Genomic DNA, 20,014 nt, shown 5'->3' with positions numbered 1-20,014 from the left:
CAACAGGGAATTCATTCAGGAGAGGTTGGATCTGCAACATGGCTCAATGAAGTCCCTTCAGACTCCTGCACCTCTCACCCTCCAGTCCACCAATAAGGAGGCCCTTCAAAACTGAAGCTAAAGCTTTCATTAGTAGTGAAAGGGAGTTACCTGAACTGGCCATCTTCTGAGCACTGAGGAACGTAGGTTTCTCCTCCTGAAAAAGCCTTTTCCCTCTGAAGTTCACATGGACGTAATGGTTGGGAATCTGTCTGGTACTCTGAAAGCAGCAAGAAGAGAAACATGTAAGGGTGGTTTCACCACAAGCCTGTTCTTATCAAAGCCTTGTTAGTGTCAAGGCTGCGTGGTAGAAGCCCTGGGTTCATTAGTTCTCCCTGGTTGTTTCTCCATTGCTCCCTGTGTGCATTTCTGGATGGGACAGCACAGGGAAGCACTGAAGAAACTCGCTGGGCTGCCAGCTGCAGGACGAGCACATAGAATAGTTTGGGTTGAGAAGGGACCTTTAAAGGTCATCTAGTCCAACCCCCCTGCAAGGAGTAGGGACGTCTTCAACCAGATCAGGTTGCTCAGAGCCCTGTGACATGACAGAGGTGCTGGTGAACCTCTTTCCCAGCCCTGTATTTAATTAGCTTCAGCTCTGTTCTGTACCAGTATAGCTATCATTTTAGTTACGGTTAGTTGTGGCTATCACCAAAATACAGCCCTTTGCCGTAACCATGCACACCACTTAATGTTTCTGAGTGTTTGTTCTTTATTGAAGCTAAGTACCTCACTAGTTCACCAAAGGGAGAGGTATTTCTTAATCTCATGAAAGACCCAGAAATAATCAATGCCTAGCAGTTAGCACCAGGCTAATCCGTATTAGGAGCACTTCTCAATTTTTACCAGGGCAAGTGATGAACTACTGAAGCCACCTAGCAAGAAAACAGTCAACTCCTCAGTTCTTAATGCAGTCAAAACCACATTTGGATGCTGTTTTAAGAGAGTAATGAAATTCAGTAGGTTATTTTTTACAGAACAGATTAGTTGATCTGACATTTTCCTCATCCTCAAAATCTGACGAATGTCATGCTCTTAATTCCATTGACTAGTTCTATAAAAATATAGCAAACAAAGATAACCGCAGCTACAGCGATTTAGACTAAAAATTCACTTAATCCAGTATTTGTTCTGAGCATGACCACACATAGTGCAAATGTATCATAAGTATCCTGAATACTTTTCAGTCTCCATTAATTTGCAGCTCAGGGACTTCTTTAACCACAGATGGTTTCTGTGCACCTAAGGTCTCTCAATCACTTCTGTTTCTGGGAGTTTTTAGTCTCCCCTTAAGCTCATGTGAGAATTTTCATGAGACTGTAAAGAGATTTTAGGTTAGCTCACCCATAGACATCCACATGTAGGCAAACCTCAGCATTTTAATCTCAAACGTGACTCTGAGCCAGTTGCTCTGGGATGTGCGGAGATCCCTCCGTACAGTGCTAGAGAGATCTACTAAGACATCTGAGTTAAGAGATTAACTGAGTGATCCAAATTGTTTGTTGTGCAGGACTGTCAAATTCAGACCAAAGAACTGGGGACGGCACTCAGACTATCCAGTATCTTAAGGTTCAAGGCTAGATTAGATGATGGCACACACAAGTAGAAGATGGACCTTAGGACCTTTGCATCCCTGAAGCGCCATCTCTTCTTACCCAAGCTTCTTCTACAGCCTAGCCTGTTCTTCCAGAAAACTTTTTTTTCCACCCAAAATCCAGGTCGACTGAACACAGATAACCCTAGCCATTTAAAGATCTTTATAGCTTAGTATTTAACCTGGAGTCCAAATTCAGTTTGCACAGCGCACAATAACTAGCTAAGATTGCAGAGTGCAAGATTCAAGGTCATTAAAAACTTCATCAGAATAACACACAGAGCGGCACAAAGACCACAGAAGCACAGCCGCTACAGGACACAGGCAAAGGAAAAGAACGAGCGTACTTACCAAATATATTGGCTGCTGCTGTGCTAATAAAGCACAAAAGAAGGGTGCAAAGTGGGATGGAGCCCATCTTGCGATGGGGGAGCTCCATCCCTTTGGTCAGCGAGGCAGCCCTGCACACCCCGTGTAGCCTTCACCTGCCTTCTTATAGCAACCACTGCATGGATGGGTTCACTCATGCACCGGTAGAATGGGCACGAAATTGAGTGAGTGACGCATACGATGCTTCTGAGAAAACCGCAAGAGGCCCTGGAACAGCCCTCGTGGTTCTGCTCAGCCAGTTCTCATCCCCGCTCCAGGGAGCACCACTGAGCCTGGTCATGGGAGGGGAGAACAAGCGGTGGCAGGCACAGAGGGTGGCAGGGACTCAGCTAAATCAACATGAAAATTGAGCATATCAGCATGACCCTGGTCAGAGCTCCAGCTCCCACCTGTAACGTGGTGCGACCAGACTTTGTGCTTTGCATTCAGAATTACACTTTTTTTGTGTGTGTTTCTAGAGAGCCCAGCCTGCTGAGGGGACAGACAAGGGCTAGGCCTCCAAGCGCTGCAGCACTAGGAGTAAATACAATTTATAATATTGTTATTTGTTAAGTGAAAAACAGGATGCTCGCTGCAGCTCCACTGCCTGTGAAGGGAATTGAGGGTCAGAGTCAATTGCATTTGACCTTTTGTTTTTACTCCCACTTGCGCCGTGCACTTTAATACAGCCAAGTATCTGACAGGAAGCCTCTCGGCTTCTTGGGCTCCATCCTCCAGCTGGGAGATCAGTATAACCATTAAGCTTGTTAAGTCAAGCTTTTTTAGTACTAATTACATGCAAGATCCTTGAGCTAAGACACATCAGAAATAGTATTCCCTTTGTTCCAGAGTATCACTTCTTACTTGTCCGCCTCTTACAAGTGTCAGCAAGCGTTTACTTGTGCCAGGAATTATGAGAACTCACCCTCACATGTGGAAAGGTGGTTGGACAAATGGCCCCAGAATAATTAGCTAAATAATACAGAAGCACACATTTAAAGCTGGGCTTAGGCTGATTTCAACAAAAAGTGACAGCAGCACTCTTGTTTGTGATTCACAAGTGCTAAGCCATCAGGAAATAACTGTACTGCTACAGTCCTACAGACCATGATTGCGCTAACAGCAGTCCCAGCGTCCTCCTGTGTGGGCTGCAGACCACTGCAGTGTGACTGTGTTTGATCTGTATGGTAAACCTGATCTCAAACAGCAGCACAAGCTTGCTTTAGCATGACTAGCCTTTCTACAACGAGTGGCACTAAGTTTGGATTTTACTTCCAAGCAACCTACTCTTGACTTGAGGGATGCCAATAGTCTGCGGAAAGATCAAGTTGGGAAGAGATGAAGAACACATCCAGTGTAGATGACAGAACAAAACCAGCAACATTCAGAGGCATAGAGAAGAAAAATCCTGTAACAGCCCTGATTAAGTGGCACTGAAAGAAAATTAATTTCTGGTTAGCATAGGATTTGTAGGGAAACGTGCATGCAGAGCAAAGGAATCCAACTAACGAGAGAATCACCAGCATTAGCACTGGGGTGGCTGAATCAGTAGCTGCTAAGAGTAAGGCAGACAGGAAACTGAGGAGGTATCAAAGGGCTATTGCTAACAGAAATCAGCACAAATCTGCAATATCTATATAATGTTGATTCCCAAGATTACTTTTAATTTCTTTCAGAAATACTCAGAAAACAGTCTCTAAACTATGCAAGTGGGAAGTCTTAAAAGTCTCTTAAAAAACAAAGTGAGAGTGGGTTTTGGCAACTGGCATCACTTAAACCACTTCTAGATGCGCGTCAAACCAAGATGGGTTTACACGCAAGTTCTATAGGATGCAATAGCCCATGGATTAAAAAAAAAAATGTAAAAAGTAGTAGTTTACAGAGCAATATGCCCAATCCACATCCTTCAGAGAAAAAAAAGGCACTTGTCATCTCTATCTGGTCAAATTCAAATAAAGGAAAGCCTCACTGCATAACCTCCAGTGAAGGGACAATTGAACTGACTTCTATTTTTAGCATCTGAGAAAAGATGGAAGAATTTCTTAAATTAGCTTACCAACGAAGGGAGAAAAGGAGTAAGCAGAAAAGGTCCCTGTGGCCAATATGGCCTTATAACAAACGTCTTCAAAACCATTGCTGTGGCGCTGGAAATGTGGTTTTTCGGTTGTTGTACAAAAAGCTACACAATCTAGGCTATAATTGTTGAGGAAAGAAAACCATCAGTGTGATGAAACATTGAAATCACAAACCTCAAGGGAGAAGCAGACCATTTATTCATTGTTCCAGTTTTGCATACACTTTCTTAGCAGAAAAGACAGTTTGTGCAACTGCAATTTTTACATATCGAAAAGCCCATGGGTAAACGATGCTTGTATATGAATACATAAACATCTATACCCACAGAAAAGCTGCTCTCACCCAAATAAAACTTGAGCCTGAGAAGTCAACCTCAGTTTAAGAAATGAACTAAGGGAGCCTCCTGAATGAGGCAGCAAATCAGAAGCAAAAATTTTAAGAACCAAAAACATTGTCAAATTATGCCCACATCAATTAGCTCATTTATTTTTAAATAACAAACTGGTTTTCTGTGTTTATAAATCACCTCTCCCACATTTTAAGAAAACTATGTAAAATCATAAGACTCACACCATTTGTTAGCAACTTATTACACTTCCAGATAGAAGAGAATGATGTTTTACATTTGGTACACTCCTTCCCAAGCACAAGACAATCATCTCAACCTTCTTCACATGGTTTTGGCACAGATAACAATAACAAGAGCTTTTAAAGCGCTTATCATCTCTATCATCTCTGATTAAGTTTTAAAAATCCTCATGTAACGCAAAATTAGAAGATGACAAGGAAAAAAAACCATAGCTCCATCAGATAATACAAGTTTCAGTCGCTTCATGCACTACTGGCTAAAAATCCAACTGAAGATTCCCTAACGCTTTAACACAGACACAAGCACTCACTAGCTCGCCGAAACCGAAGTCCACTGAATGGGAGCCCAGGCACGTAACAATCTCAACAGACCTTTATTTGAGTATTAAAATGCAGTCAACATTATTGCTATTATAAAAAAAAAAAAAACAAACCACAAATCACAGAATAAAAGTATTTTGCTTCTCTCATAGAAGATTTAATAATAGTGCACTGCTGCCTCTCGGAGCGTGTAGTGACAATACACTGACAGAGGTGGCCACAGCTGAACGGAGGTGGCTCTGGCCAGGTGAAAAGAAAGGAAGGCTGCTGTTTGAAGTCAGCAGCATTTGAACTAGCTTTAGTTATTCGATCCATAGAATAAGGCTGGCTCATCTACCACTCACACACAGGCCCAGCATTCATGGAAAGGGCAATTCACTCCTGAAGGATTTTTCACGCTAGTTCCTTTTCTCCATGCAGTCTCCAATGTTTTATCTGAGCTGTTCAAGCTGGTGCAGAATGGCTGCCAAATGCACCATCTGCTCTTTGTGCAGTGTATTTTCACCATCGTTACATGACCCATGCTTGTTTTCCATATATAAACAGATATACACACAGTGTATAATACTTATTGCTACAGACAGACCTCCAACACCCAGCGCCCAGGACATAACACAGCATAATAAAAACCATTACTGAAGTATTTCAAACATCCTCTGTAAAATGACCACCTGAAGCCATAGGGATTCAGTACAACAGAAAAAGAAGTGTCAGCTAATAAAATGTGAGGATAGCAATGGACATTTAGAAAGTGATTAAGCCTCCGACCTTAATAAGCTCTCCAAAATTAAGGTGCATGTACTACATTTCTAAGCAGTAGAGAGAAAATCTATGGTTCCAGTCTTCATTTGCAAATGAATGGCATCAATGCACACATCCCCTATACACATCAGCACCTCCACATGACTGCTCACAGGGCAAGGTAGTCAGGACGGTCTGATTGCATACTCCTTGTTACCAATCCGCTCTTTGCGTAGTGCTTCTCGCCTCCTGTTTTCGTTGATTTTTACAGCAAGCTCCAGTTCAGTTCAGAATCTGTTTTGTGTCTTTTAAAGTTTCAGTGAAGAAAAATAGATGCAGTTTCCCTTCAAATACAAAGGGAAAATATTCCAGTTTCCAAGCATCAAAACACTTTTACAATTTTACTGTGATGTTCAAGCGACTCGACATACCAGCCTTCAGTTTGGTAAGGAGCATTGGAGCCCAACAGTGGCAGAGAGGTTTGGCTGAAATACTCACTCAAAAGTTAGAAGTCAGATGGGAGTAGAAGGAGATCACCATTTGCACAAGACCAGGAGAGGCTTACTAAAGGAAGGCAGCAAAAAACATCTTAAGATTTTGACCACAGTACACACAATCCAACTGTACACAGCTCGTAGGACGCACTGGAGGTTGAGGACAGAAAAGCAGAGGGAACCTTTCCCTGTGACTGCTTCCCACAGCAGCCAGAAAGAAACTGGGCACAAGAACAGAGGAGTGAAACCCTCCAAGCGTCACAGAAGAAGTCAGAGTGCAGAAAGCTGAAGAATAAAAACGAGAAACAGATGCAAGCTGCAGAACAAACAGATGAGGAGCACATGTAGGATCTTAGAGACAAAGCTAAGAGAGGTGGATGTCATCCATACAAGAGGACTGCTCCCATGGAAGAACTGTTTCAGTTCTTTGCCACTCAGCAAACCTGTGAAATCTATCAGGAAATTGCAACTCATCTCTTTAAAACAGTCAAAGATGGATGACAGGCTTCTACCACTGTTTAGCTATGGAGTATTTTACAAATATCTATGCATCTAAGGCCAGAATATCCAAAACATGGGCACTACTCAAGCTGCAGCTACCCAAGAGTCAGGGGAAGCATCTTCCAACCCATTCCCTGCCACATGACTTAAAGTACCTCCATGTTGTAACTGAAACATAGGCAGCCCCATCACTTGCTATCTGATCATGTCACCAAGACTACATTTCATTTGTGACTGCCATACGGATGTCCTATTGCCCTCACTGCAACAGAAAATGCAGAATTCCTGATGTTGATGCCTACGGTATGGTCACAGGAAGGAGAAGGCTTTGACATGAATCACCCTGATACCTCCATGAGAACAAAAACCAACCCCCAGACAAAAAGCTGAGCATCTAAAGGCTCCACAAGTTGCTGTTTAGCCCTGTGAAATCACAAGAGGCTTCTGTACAATGGCATTTCCTTTTGGTTTATTACTACTGAGAACTTACATTAAGAGGCGGCTGCGAATTTAAAATTCTACCTTTCTGTGCACATGTATCAAACCCAGTCCTTACATCACCATATACTGTTTCTTCCTCAGAGGGGGTCTGCCTCCATCATACAGCACACGTAATTGCAGTTCACACCCCGATAAGCGATGCTGCAAATAGACTGCATGTAGATCCCTGGCTTATTTACAGAAGAAAAAGGAAGACAGATGGAAAAGGATGCCTACAGGAAAAAGATTCTCTCGGTAAGGCCAACTAGAAGAAATACTGGTATGAGCCAGAGCACATCGGGTTTGACTGGCACACGAGCAAAGCAACCAACTGTAGGTTACATTCTGTGCAAAACACTTAGCATTTTTTATGGCACTTGACTTGTAAGTGTTCAAAGAAAAAACTTCACAAGCATCCCAAACCTTTGAATACTTGAGAAACTGGGGCCAAACCTACCGTTCACATGTTACAGACTAACGTCACAATTTGAGAAAGCAAACTCAGACAAGTTTGTGAAGCAGTCAAGCAATACACAATGCATGATGGCACTGTCCCTACGGACACAGATTGAATTTCTCAGAAGGTATGAATGCTTACAGGAATTTTTATAATACATGACTACACAAGAAATGAAGATAAAAAATACTGAACAGATTATTTGCTTTTGTAAGCACAGTCCATCTTGAATAAGGCAGGATCCTCAGGGATAAAATCACATACTCATGTAAATTTAGCGATCCTTACATATACAAACACAGTAGACAAGTTAAAGCTGCAAGGGTAACTTTAACTCTGACCTTAAAATTTCCTTTTCAGGATACCATTCCTTCATCTCTGCACTGGGAATGAAACCTCCATCCTCCCACTTGGAATCTCTGTCCACCTCCACCTTCAGGAACATTTACAGTTATATTACATCACATGCATGCACACACATTGCATCACATTGCTACCGTGTATGCTGTATAAATTATGTAAATACACTCCACTTTGTTTCAAAGTAATTAATATGGATTTACACTTCTCTTATACAGTACACACAGTACCACATTCAAGGATATGCAGCAAGTGAATAATACATAAAAAAGTCTCAAATATCCAAAAGCAAGTAGGTCACTCAACTATTTATATTATTTGAAGCAGTTGTTTAAGCATCCAACTATATAACACAGAGTATTTTATTTATTAACAGTTGCTATAAAAGTGTCAGCAACTCCTCAGCTCTTGTGTTCTTCCTGCATTATGAAGTTGCCAATCATGATTCCATAATTAACTTCCATGTTACCATGCAGCTCTAATGACTCCTACAAGCTTGATGTGGCAAGACTTTTTAAATAGCAACCACTCTGTAACAGGGGGTTTACATTTTGCTTTGGACACCAAGAGTGATAACTCACTTCAGATACGACAGACAGATGGGAACTGTCAGGGTAGGTTTATTTTAGCAATGCACCAGCCATGCTGCTTGCTTTCTCAATAATGCTTTTATCATGAAAGTTCAATGCACCAGTTGCAAAGTCTTTCCCAGATAATCCATCTTTGGCACATTTTTCAATTTTATGCATCCTCAAAAGGCATTCCAAGATGTTTTGATTTTTGATGGTCTGTACATTATAACAATAACTTCTTTTTTACATTTGTGTGTAGATCAGGAAGAAAAGTGGAAAATGTAGAGTATGCAGAATAGTTTTAATAAACAGTTTTACATACAGTACCTTACATATAGAACAGTGTGTTTGCAAATTTAAATAATTTTTGAATGCACAGTGGCTTGTACTCTTATCAAAAGGTAAATTCAAGTTTACTGTCTATCGGTTCTAAAATGCATTTATACAGATAACTAGAACTGATAAACAGACATGAGGCATAAAATGTTCAAGTATCGTAATGTCATCAGTTAAATAGCCTCCTCTTAACAGTCATATTTTACAAATTTCAAAACCTGTACATACATTATTTTCAATTTTAGAAACTGCTTGTTAAAAGGTAACATTTCATGTTAACCACCAGTTCTTATAGTCTATTGTAATAAAACTAGACATGTGTAGATATAAATGTATACAGTATGTATATAGGTACATGTGTAACTATACACATATACATACACATACAAATATGTATGTAGCACTGGGTACAGCGGCAACTTATGAGCACAGGGAAAGTCCTGGACTCAAAATCCAGCAAGAGCTAACAGAGCAAGTAGGTTGCCTTTGGTTTCATGACGTTTCATTCACTGAAGCTGAAAGACTTTATAAAAACATCTTGGATAATGTATCTTGTGATATTTATTTTAGTGGTTTAGTATATTCACAGCCACAGTTTTGCTGCTTTTATCATTCCTCATCCCAGCTGAGGATGGTAGTTTCAGAGGGTCAACACCAAAACAGAGCTACCCAGGACAATAATTGTACCTTGAATCCTGAATACTGCAATAGAACATAAAAAAATATAAAGTAGATACAATTTTGGATGGATTGCTGGCACCAAGTAGGACTTTGGAAAAAACCTTCATGTAAGTCATAATCAAACTCTCGTTCCAGTGGTTTTAATATCATTTGGCACATCTGACCACTATTTGCCACTTATGTTTTAAAGGAGCCTAAGGGTGCTGTAAATAAGGATTTCTATTTAAAAAATATTTTTAAAAGGAGACCATGATAAGTAATTTCTTTCAAAAATCAAAGCTAGACTGTTTGTTTTCCTGAACATTCACGAGAGAAGGAAACAATCTAGAAGCTTTCCTTGTAGAGAGGATACAGATCTCTCTATGTCTATCTTTAACTAGCACGATTAGAGGAATTAATTACAGAAGCAGTTCCCAAGAATTTTGAGTCAGTTGAATTCTGCAAATTTAGAACTTCACAGAGTTTTTGTTTGTTCAACTTTGTTACATGTGGGGATTTTCTTGTTTATCATGTTAAAACCATATAAACATTTATCAGTATGTAATAAATTTACATTTTGAAGCTTGGACATTGAATACCCAAATTTTCAATATAACAGATTCCTCACTCTAAATTTCCTCTCCTCTCTCTAAAGCTTCAGTCTATTAATGTCATCAGCAAAGAACCAGATAAATGCTCAGCTTTCTGCTGTCTTCCTGTCAGTCTTGTGGCTAGTAAGAAAATTCACTTTAAAGAACCTATTTTTATTTCTTTATTCTTCCTTTTGTCATACAGAGCAAAGTGTTGCTATTTGCTGTACTTTCCCCATGTCAATTAAGAGCTGTTTGATACGTCTCTTGAGCTGAGGCAATCTTGCCAGAGGATCTGGCGGTTCCAGTTCTCCAGTGAAATCAAGCCAGCTCTCTAAAACTACAGAAGGAAAAGAAAGAAGTTGATTAGAATAAGTCTTCAAGAAACAGTTTCTATATAAATTAAACTTTTCTTTCTTACTCTGTCTCTTATAGGAAGGGACAAATATACTGAGGCTGTGATTTTTATTTAACAGAAGAAATGTTTATAGGGAAACACCAACTATTTCCATGTTTCACTAAAACAATCCAAATATATCTTCTGATTTGATTGTCACTATAAAAAGGTACTCGGCAGCAAATTATACCCCTGGCTAATAATTCATCATCTACACACATAAAAAAAATCTCAGTTGACAATATTCTAGCTATGATAGTTCTGCAACAGAAAACGGAATCCTTAAACGCAACGCTTGCTTTGGTCACTTTAACAGGCTCCTGTTTAGAAAGCTCAGGTTACAGAACAGTTTTCCAATTCTCAATAAGTGTTTTCAAGGAATTTCTACACTTGTAGAGACAGAGAAGGGAATAGGTCAACTCTGTTAACCTAGAAATACTGCCTAGTACAAGCAGGAATATTTTAAGTAAAACTGCAAATAGGAATGAGACAACTTTATTTGTTAAAAGGTAATTAAAGGCTCCTATGACTAGACTACAAGCTCCCCTCATTCATTTCTATGACTGGCCAGTAAATTTACATGCTGCAATATTTACTCCTACACTGCAATTTCAGTAAGTTCTCCTCATGAAGCCTGATTTGTCTTCCTGAAACCAGTTACGTACTAACAATATAACAAATCAAAATTCAAGGCAGAATTAATATTTTTTTTTCCCCTAAGTATTGTTAATTATTAGAACAGTCAGGCCAAAACCACCCCAGGTGTAGAAAAATCCATCAACTTTATGGTCCATATCTGGAAAAAGACTAGGTAAGTTTGAAGTCTATCTAATATCACACACTTGAGCTAAATTTTCAGGGGTCCTGACTGCTTAAGCTGCTTTATTGGGCATTCAAAACTTGTGGAAGGGGGTGAGAGGGATCAAGGGTATGAGCTCTGGTTATAATTTTAATTACTCATATTTGAATATAGCACTCAAAAATCCATCTTCAGTGCCTCAGATCACCTTCAACACAATGACTATGAAAGATGCTGTTACAGGTGTATTAATAAGTGTCTGGCAATGCAGTTACCATCAACTTCTTTTTCAATCAGGTCCATTCTGCTGGTGACTTCGTTCTGTACATTCTCTATATGGGTAAGGAGATTTAGCTGCCATTGAAGATGTGTGTCCACTTGTTCCTCTGAGCCTTTTCTTTCATTACAAACAAACACAGTGTTTCCTTCAGCAGAACTCTTCTTCATAGGAGCAACAGAAAGAAAAAAAAATTGCTGTTTAAGAGGGGGTTTTTGTTTTGTTTTAATTTCTGGTGTTGATTTCAACACTTGAGTTGCATGATAAACTATGCTGGTTTAGAATTGTACTTCTGTCTGCTTGACAAAAGCATACTCAAAAAGCCACGCATCAGGACACATCAATAGACTGAACCAAACAAAATGCAAAATTCCATACAAATGAGGATGTCTAGCACTGGGGGAGTGAATCAAAAGGTAAAGTGTACCAGCTCAAGCACCTGCTTTAACGCAGTAAGACAGACTGCATTTCTGTGCCCTTCTAATATAAATTGCGACTTAAATGACGAAGTGCTGAACTACATCGGTCTACCATCACCAAAAATGTGCAAAACCCTAAGGTTTGTTTCAACTTTAGGCAAAGAATGAAGGAAAATTCCCTAAAAAGCAGTAATATCCGAGATGTCAAGTCACTGTTTTGCACAAATAAGCTAGCCATTCTATTTGTTGATTAAGAGAAAAAACTTGTCTTCCTACCATTGCTATAGCCCCATGTAACCTGCAAGCACAAGTCTGGGACAGAATTGAAGATGTTTGGGGATAGTTACCAGGGCAGTAACCTGCAGAGTTACGCAAACACAGTATCTGAAGACGACTGACTTCTTTGAAATAATTAGGATTTTCATAGCAAGTCAGAGACAATACACAAGTTCCTCATCTTTCTTATTTAATGTTTCAGCTAATGGAAATGGCCAAAGGAAGTATATTTGATTTAATGAGTTAAAATGTTCAGCATCTCCATTAATTAGCAGGATCCACAATTTCCATTTTATATCCACTATGATTTCATATCTGATGAAGTTCTTTCACTGTTGATGATTCTATTTCAGGGACTAGAATGCTGGATACATGTGCTCACACAGTGTCAGGTCATGGCAAATGCCAGAGTAAGGAATTAATTTTATTGTATTAAAACACTTCTCTGATTAAGTACTCAGCTAATTTTTTTCCATATGATGTAATAAAAGACTTAACATCATTTTTTTTCTTAAAATATTTCTTCTTCCAGTCAAGAATGAGAAGAATGAGAAGAGAGGGGAAGAAGAAAATAAGGACTGATGGATTCTAAGTTACTTCGTAAGCAAAAAAAACCAGCCAAACCCCTTTCAAGAATCAAAATCAATTTAAAAAAAAAAGGATGAAATTTGGACCACCCTGCTGGCAGCTTTATGAGTGAGTTCCGGAGGAAAAGCATTGTTAATACTCACAAGATTCATTAAAGGAGTTAAAGTTACTTATCAAAGACAGATTTTAGAAGTCATAAAAATCCTCTAAACTCTCAGACTCTTCAGATAAAAGCTTTCTTCTTATAAGACATCACATTTGCCTCCACAGTGTTTTCACTACTCGAACTGTTATTAATTTTGTAAAGGATATTTCCAATGTAAAAAAGAAATGCCCTATTTCTTACAATTTTCAGTCCCTCTTTAAAACCACGAAAGAAGAATGCCATTTTTCCCTTGCTGTATGAGGGCTAAAGTCCATAATTCTAAAATCAAGATCACCTGTTAGGTGAAGCTTTTAGATGACTGCAGTAACTTACAGAAAATCTTAAAGCTAAATAGCACCTAAATAACATCATAAAAGACTTTTTTTTTTAATTTTTCCTTTTAATGACCTCTATATTTATTCAAATGGCTAGTAAATGCTCCTTGAAAAAAACCCCACAAGATCAAACAGGTCCTCCTCCCACGTAAGAGATCAACGTAGGCAATCAGGATGGCAAAAGTAGTAAGAGAAGCAGAGTACAGGATCCAGCTTGCAAAGAAGAAATAAACGGGAGGTTCAGGTGGGGGAGGCTCGTGCTTTCAGAAGCAAGAACAAGGAAACTAAATACAATTTTAGAGATGACACATAGTCCAAAAAGGGACTTGATAACAGTTAATCTGAACACTGTTTATAAGAGAAAAGACCATATGTAACACAACTGTAGATTAGGACAGGACAAAACAGTACGGAAAACCAGAATATTCAAGGCTCTGTGGGATGATAAAAGGGAGAATCCAAAGCCCCAACCAAAACTTTGCCAAGGAGAGGTGAAGGCGGCACCTTACAGAGAAGTCAGTCCATGTAAAAATGGCACTTCAATATCAGTGTCATCATGGTTTTAAGGTAACTACAAACAGGTTCATGGAGTAAACAATGTGAGCTTTTCAACACGTATTAAGTCTAGACAGAAAGTCTTATGTCAGATATCAAGGCTGCCTACCGACAACATGGTGAGCTAAGCTGTCCCAAAGGAAGCAGTACTCTGACACTGCCCCAAACATCTCTTTCTGGTTTTAAACAGAGAGCACCTAGATTTTCAGATATATGCTTTAGTCTCTGAAGGAAACATTAATTTTGTTTCACCTCTCACATATATCTACATTTAGAATTAAAAGAATTTATACTATTCACAATGACAATTAAAGCTACTGTTGGGAGGAAAGTCTGTTTCACAATGCTGCATGGCTCCTTACTATAGAAACTGAACATAACCATGTGATTTAGCACAGAAACAGTTATTTCTAACTAGAATGAGCCAAAATTCCCTATTCACACTATATAGCTTACATGCCACATTTAAAACTAGAATTAAAAGAAAAAAGATGCATCTTACTCATTTCTTCCACACCAGAAACTGTACTTCAAAAGGGGGATGAGTTGGGCGATTTATTCTCACACAGTTCGTATTGCAGAAAACAGAAAAGTTTGTTTCACTTTGTTTTTTTTTGCTCAGAGAACTCTTCACCAAAACCAAACTAACAAATTTCAGACCTTTTCCACAAAGTAATGAATTCAAACCATTAACGCAAAAATGAGACACAGATGTCTAAATAGTCAAATATAATCCTGACTAAAAACCTGTGAAATGTTTAATTAGAAGAAATACTCAATACAAAAGATTCAAAAGAAGTTGCACAAGAGATTAAATTAGTTGGTCAGTAAATCCTTACTTGTGGACAGAATTCTAGATAGTGTTGCTATTAAAAGAAGAATATGGTACAATAATAAACACTATTACAAATCTTAGTTTAACAAACAACAACAACAACAAAACCACATGTAGAAAATAGAATTGGGGGGGCGGGGGGGGAAACAACCAACAAACCCAAACTTCTGTGTTTTTTGAGTGGTGAGGAAAACAGGAAGTTCTGTTTCAAGACGCTGCACTTTAAGCATATGATTTTTTTCCCCCAAAACACTGGACTGAGCATAAACAGTTTTAGCACAGGCAATACTTTATCCATACTTTGCCTTTCATTCACCAGCTGAAACAGGTATACTCCACCTGAAACTTTTTCAGTGATCTAACTTTGCTTCTAGTGATTTCTGCTGAGTTATTTGATAGAATATGTCGACTTATAACAACGAACATTTCTGAATACTTGCATGTGCTTGAGTATTATCAGACTGAATATATTTTTCCAACTCAGAAACTTCCCAGATGAAGAATGATACCTACCTGCTCATCCATGCCATCATTTTTAAAAGAATATTGTAAACAGTTTTTATTCTCCATGTGAAATTCCTGATCTTCCTCAAAACTACTTGTATCTTCATCATCTGAGCTCATAGGGTCAGTGACTGCTTTGCATTCTTGACCAAAACTCTGTGGTTTTTGGTAACTGTGCTCACTTGTAATGTATGTTTCTTCCATCTTCAGGGGTATACTGGGTGGCTCTTTATGGTTTTGATTGTGACACGTCCTTTCAATTGGATTAACAGCATCTGGCAAAGTCACTAATTTTTTCTCTACCTCAACAGTTATTTGTTCTTGTTCTTTTCGCATCCCTGAATAAGCCCAGAGATGAAGGTCTGGGTGATGTTTATTTCTGCAACGAAGGGGAGGAAAAAAAGCAAATTATAGATAATAGCACTTACAGCACTGAACTACTAAGCATCCACTTATGCTAGATCACAGCTATTGATAAGCACCATTATCAAACATGTAAGTATTCACTTATCAATTTAGGATAAACCCAGAACATCCCTTTAAAACAAAATTGTCTATTTAAAAAAATCACCAATAATCCAAACATATCTGATCCGCTCAGGTGCTGAACACGTAACTCCCACTGAAGCTGAGGGTACTCTACATTTTGTACTTGAATTAGTTAAACTACTATTCAAGAAAGAACTTTAATGTGAGAGAATAATGTATATAGAATAATGGGAGTCTCTGCTTCCTAATATACAAAGATGGAGAATAAACCCTGGGCTGATACTTACTTTAATATCCCAATCTTCAACTGCAGCCCATGCAGTACTTCAGTTACACCATATACATCTGCCAGTAGGTGATGTGTTGACACAATCTTTTTGGCATTAAGATGAGAGTAGTTTTCTTTCAAAAATGATAATCCACACATATGTCCATTGTTTAGCCAGTCTTTATCATAAAGGTATTTGGCACTCCACCTCTGACCTGGGGTAAGCAATAAACAAATTGAGGGCCATCGAAAGCCACAGTAGAACTGTATTTAAAACTAGAGTGCTACAACTGTATGCTGTACTCTTCTAAATGTCTCCTAACCTCCATGAAAGAATGATTCAAGATCCAGCTATTAATATATTAAAATTTAATTTTCATGGATTAAGAGGAAGCTTAACACTTACGAAAAAAAAACCAAACCTGCAATCTCGAGAGCTCTCTAAATGGCATTTGAAATGAAAATCTAATCACCTTTGCAAACAAAGTACAGGATTACAGGATATTAAGACCCATGCCATTGTCAATCTAATTGAAAAAAGATGTTTAAATTGGCACTTTATTTATCTAACTACTCCATCTTACTTTTTTAAAAAAAAAACAACCCTAAGTTACCAAGAGAAATGTTATAGAGTGGATTTTATATGGACATATCCAAAACATCTAGTTTGTTTCTAAACCACAAATATTTTGCCTCATTACTGAAGTCAATATCTATTTATTAGAAGCCAGAAGAAGGCTTCATGAAAAGCAGACATTTCAAAGTGATCTGACAGCAGAGTTCTTGCACTCTCCTTTGAGGTGCCTTTTACCAGACACTAGTAGACAGAATATTGATGTAAGTGGCCTTAGGTCTCCCGTGCTATGGCAACATCTACAATCTTAACCCAACAGACATGAACAAGTATTTAGCTAATGCTTCTATAGTAACTTAATAACTATTAAAAAAAAAAACCAAAAAACCAAAACAAAACAAAAAAAACCAAAACCCCAACTAGAAAGGTATAATGCTAATTATTCCAATATTACTGTTTACAATGAGGAACCCAGACAAACAGACTGACTAAGATCGCAATATCTTACACTCAATTTCATATCAGACTATCATCATATACAGAACAAAGAATGGGTTGATGGAAGCCCTTCATACCTTTCAGGAGAATACCCTGTCTATCTCCTTTCTGCCCATTATCCCAATACACTTTAAAATACTGACATTGTGAATGACCTTTTTCTCCTGACATAGAAAGAAAAGAAGCAATGGTTAGGAAGGGAGAGAAGATAATAATTAGAGACACAGTCTCTGCATAGCAGGGGATAACGAAGTACCTAGTACAGTGCAGGGAAAGAACACAAGACAAATTAGTTGGCTTTAATAAGGAAAAGCTTGACTGCTCAAAGAGTACACCACACAGAACTATCAAACAAGACTAGATCACCAATTTAGATACAGATCGGGGCAAATGGAAAAAGTCACATCTGTCCAGCTCTACTTTCCTGAATTTTCTTCTCAAAAATAACTAACAAAACCTATTCTGTTTTACACCTCTGCAAACAGTTTTCAGATTTCACTTCTTAAATTCAGAATGAGAGTAAATCTAGGGGTGTAGTCTCATTGCCCTTTTGAAACAGCTGGACTGTTTCATGTTCCACCAAAAGACATATATTTGCATTTGTATCAACTGTCAGGACTAATAACAAAAACTTTCTTCCAAATAGCATAGTTTTTCTCCAAATACCTGCTAAGAAAAATCTGTTCACGGACACAATAATTTTAAAATCTACATCTTCCTCATCAGATGCAACCAGTTTAAAAGTAAAGAGACTTTCCCTAATTCTTACCATTTCAAACTTACCCTAACAATCTTAAGTTCAAGATGTGCTGTTTGTGCACTATTGTTTACCATAAAAAGGGCTAGATTTTTTCGTATTTTATACATTCAGTTCCACATCTTTACTGACACAATTCTGGACAAATGCAAACATTACAAAATTGCAATTAATATGAAATGACACTCTCAGCATATTTGAGCATACTGTGCTAATGAGCCCTTTTTCTCTAAAAAAAAGCATTTAAATGAACAGATATGATTCCAAGTATAAGCAAAACACATCACTGAACAAGAATGATTTGTCTAGAAAGACTTCTGCGATTACAATGCCATGAAAAGTGCCTAGGTTAGGGGGAAGTTAGTTTCAACAACTAGAGCAATGAATAAGATCAGGAATAAGATTGAGCATAGCTGAACAAGATGTTACTAAAAGCAAAGTAAGTTTCTGCTCAGAGCCAAACTTACAAGCAGTTGCTCCAAAGAAGTCTAACAGATAACAGAAAGCTGACAAAGCTTTAACAATTTAAGCAATGTAGAACACCTCTGCTTAAAAATCCCAAGCACACAGCTGCAGATAAAGGTGGTTTACCCGTACCTGGTGGATCTCTGCAGATGTAACAGATGTACTGCTCTGGAATGCTGTCTTCTAACAGTCCCATGCACACACTGTGCTGCCAACACAAGCACTCTTCACACTGACATCAGAAAAAAAACAAAAGCAGAAACTAAAACTGAGATAAGTAGATTCAAAAATAAGAAGCTATTTCTTGCATCATCAAAATGCAGAGAACAGCAGTTTAACTTAAACAGCTGGTTTGAGTAAGATTATTTTAGTTGGGCAATTTGTGTTTGGGTAGGCACAGCCATCAAGCTAAAAAAGAGCTCTAGTTCTGAAAGTTACCTCAACCACAAATTCCAGACTGGAAAAAAAATAAAAAATAAAAAATTGAAAGATGTGATATTTAATAATATTTTATTACAACATTCAGTATTTTAGCACCTAAATATTTAGTAGTGAAACATAAGACAGGAGTATAATATTACAGTAAAGTAGAAAGATAATGTAATACATTACAGCATAACAGTGAAAAGTAGAAAACTCTTCAGTTTAATTATTTATATTTACAAAGCATCTCTCCAGTGCGCTAGAAAGATGTGTTTTTAATATCGCACCAATGGAAAATCTAAAAGAAAAAGAAAATGAAGAGAAAATGAAAGAGGAGAAACGAGAATAGGAGAGCAAAATAGAAGAGGTAAAACATGAGGGCCTAGAAACAGCAAACTGGTTGCTCTCAGTGAGACAAGCCATGAAGAGGAAAAATCAGGCTGTCACTGGACTTCAGAAATGGGCAGGAAACTACCACTTAAAAATACATTTCCCTTTCTCAACTCAGTGTTTGCCTGTGTTCTAAATATCTGCTGGTTTACTATTGAAAGTCTCTCTTTGCTTTGACATGCTTTTGAGCATCAGCCCGTTCAAAATGCTGAAGTCACCCTTCCTTTGTCATAGCACTATGGCTACAATTTCCTCTCTTCTCTCCAAAAATTTCTATACCAGTCCATTTTTCCACGTTATTACCATAGCTGAACTCCTGCTTTGTTTATCCAACGCACCACTGCATTTCAGTGTGTTCCCAGGGACAGTCTGTGTGTCCTTCAATTTCAGGTCTTTCTGCCATTTCCAAAAGACTTTAAGTCCACTAACACAGGACAGTCATATTTGCTTTCTTCAAATCTCAACTAGAAAGGCTCCAGATTTTCAACAGAAACTGTACAACATTAACAGTTGAATACAAACCTGTTTTTTGAGTGGGGGAAAAAACCACAGGAAGCTCACAGCTTTTTTAAAGTTACTGACAACTAAGTTCTTCCTCACTGTTGCTTGCATCTGATCTAATCACTATATTATGAATTCCTTGAGACAAAGACTTTAAATTATTCATTATTAGATGGGAAATGCTCCCCTCATTGGGGTACCAATAAATAAGCAGCAGCAGTTGCAATCTATCAGCACCTGAATGCTATGCAGACACTGTGTACTCCCCTTTTTCTACACCAAGAAATATTTAAATTTTTATCAGCGTCTAACACCAGCTCGTGATTCCTAGTTCGAGAAGT

General features: G+C 38.3%; 2 protein-coding genes across 15 annotated transcripts in view; both read right to left on the bottom strand.

Moving 5' to 3' along the window:
* TG (thyroglobulin) overlaps positions 1-2,072 on the bottom strand; it is a 156,175-nt gene extending 154,103 nt beyond the window's left edge. Inside the window, exons 1-2 of the mRNA XM_086742634.1 lie at positions 1,985-2,072; positions 151-259 (exon numbers count right to left, since the gene is read on the bottom strand). Coding sequence (XP_086598760.1) covers positions 151-259; positions 1,985-2,072 — 197 coding nt within the window. The remainder of the gene's footprint in view (positions 1-150; positions 260-1,984) is intronic.
* Positions 2,073-5,017: 2,945 nt separating this feature from the next.
* The window catches only part of PHF20L1 (PHD finger protein 20 like 1), a 60,192-nt gene continuing 45,195 nt past the window's right edge, over positions 5,018-20,014 (bottom strand). For all 14 annotated transcript variants that reach the window (XM_086741288.1, XM_086741285.1, XM_086741284.1 and 11 more), the window contains 5 exons: positions 18,492-18,591; positions 16,085-16,280; positions 15,318-15,687; positions 11,650-11,815; positions 5,018-10,518 (listed from right to left, as the gene is read on the bottom strand). In XM_086741288.1, the coding sequence (XP_086597414.1) occupies positions 10,376-10,518; positions 11,650-11,815; positions 15,318-15,687; positions 16,085-16,280; positions 18,492-18,591 (975 nt within the window). In that variant the 3' untranslated portion in view covers positions 5,018-10,375. The remainder of the gene's footprint in view (positions 10,519-11,649; positions 11,816-15,317; positions 15,688-16,084; positions 16,281-18,491; positions 18,592-20,014) is intronic.

This window comes from Chlamydotis macqueenii, chromosome 2, assembly GCF_036417535.1.
Source record: "Chlamydotis macqueenii isolate bChlMac1 chromosome 2, bChlMac1.mat, whole genome shotgun sequence".
In the NCBI taxonomy this organism is placed as follows: Eukaryota; Metazoa; Chordata; class Aves; order Otidiformes; family Otididae; genus Chlamydotis; species Chlamydotis macqueenii.
Note: the sequence above shows the minus strand (reverse complement) of the source record. Positions and strands in the feature narration are given on the sequence as shown.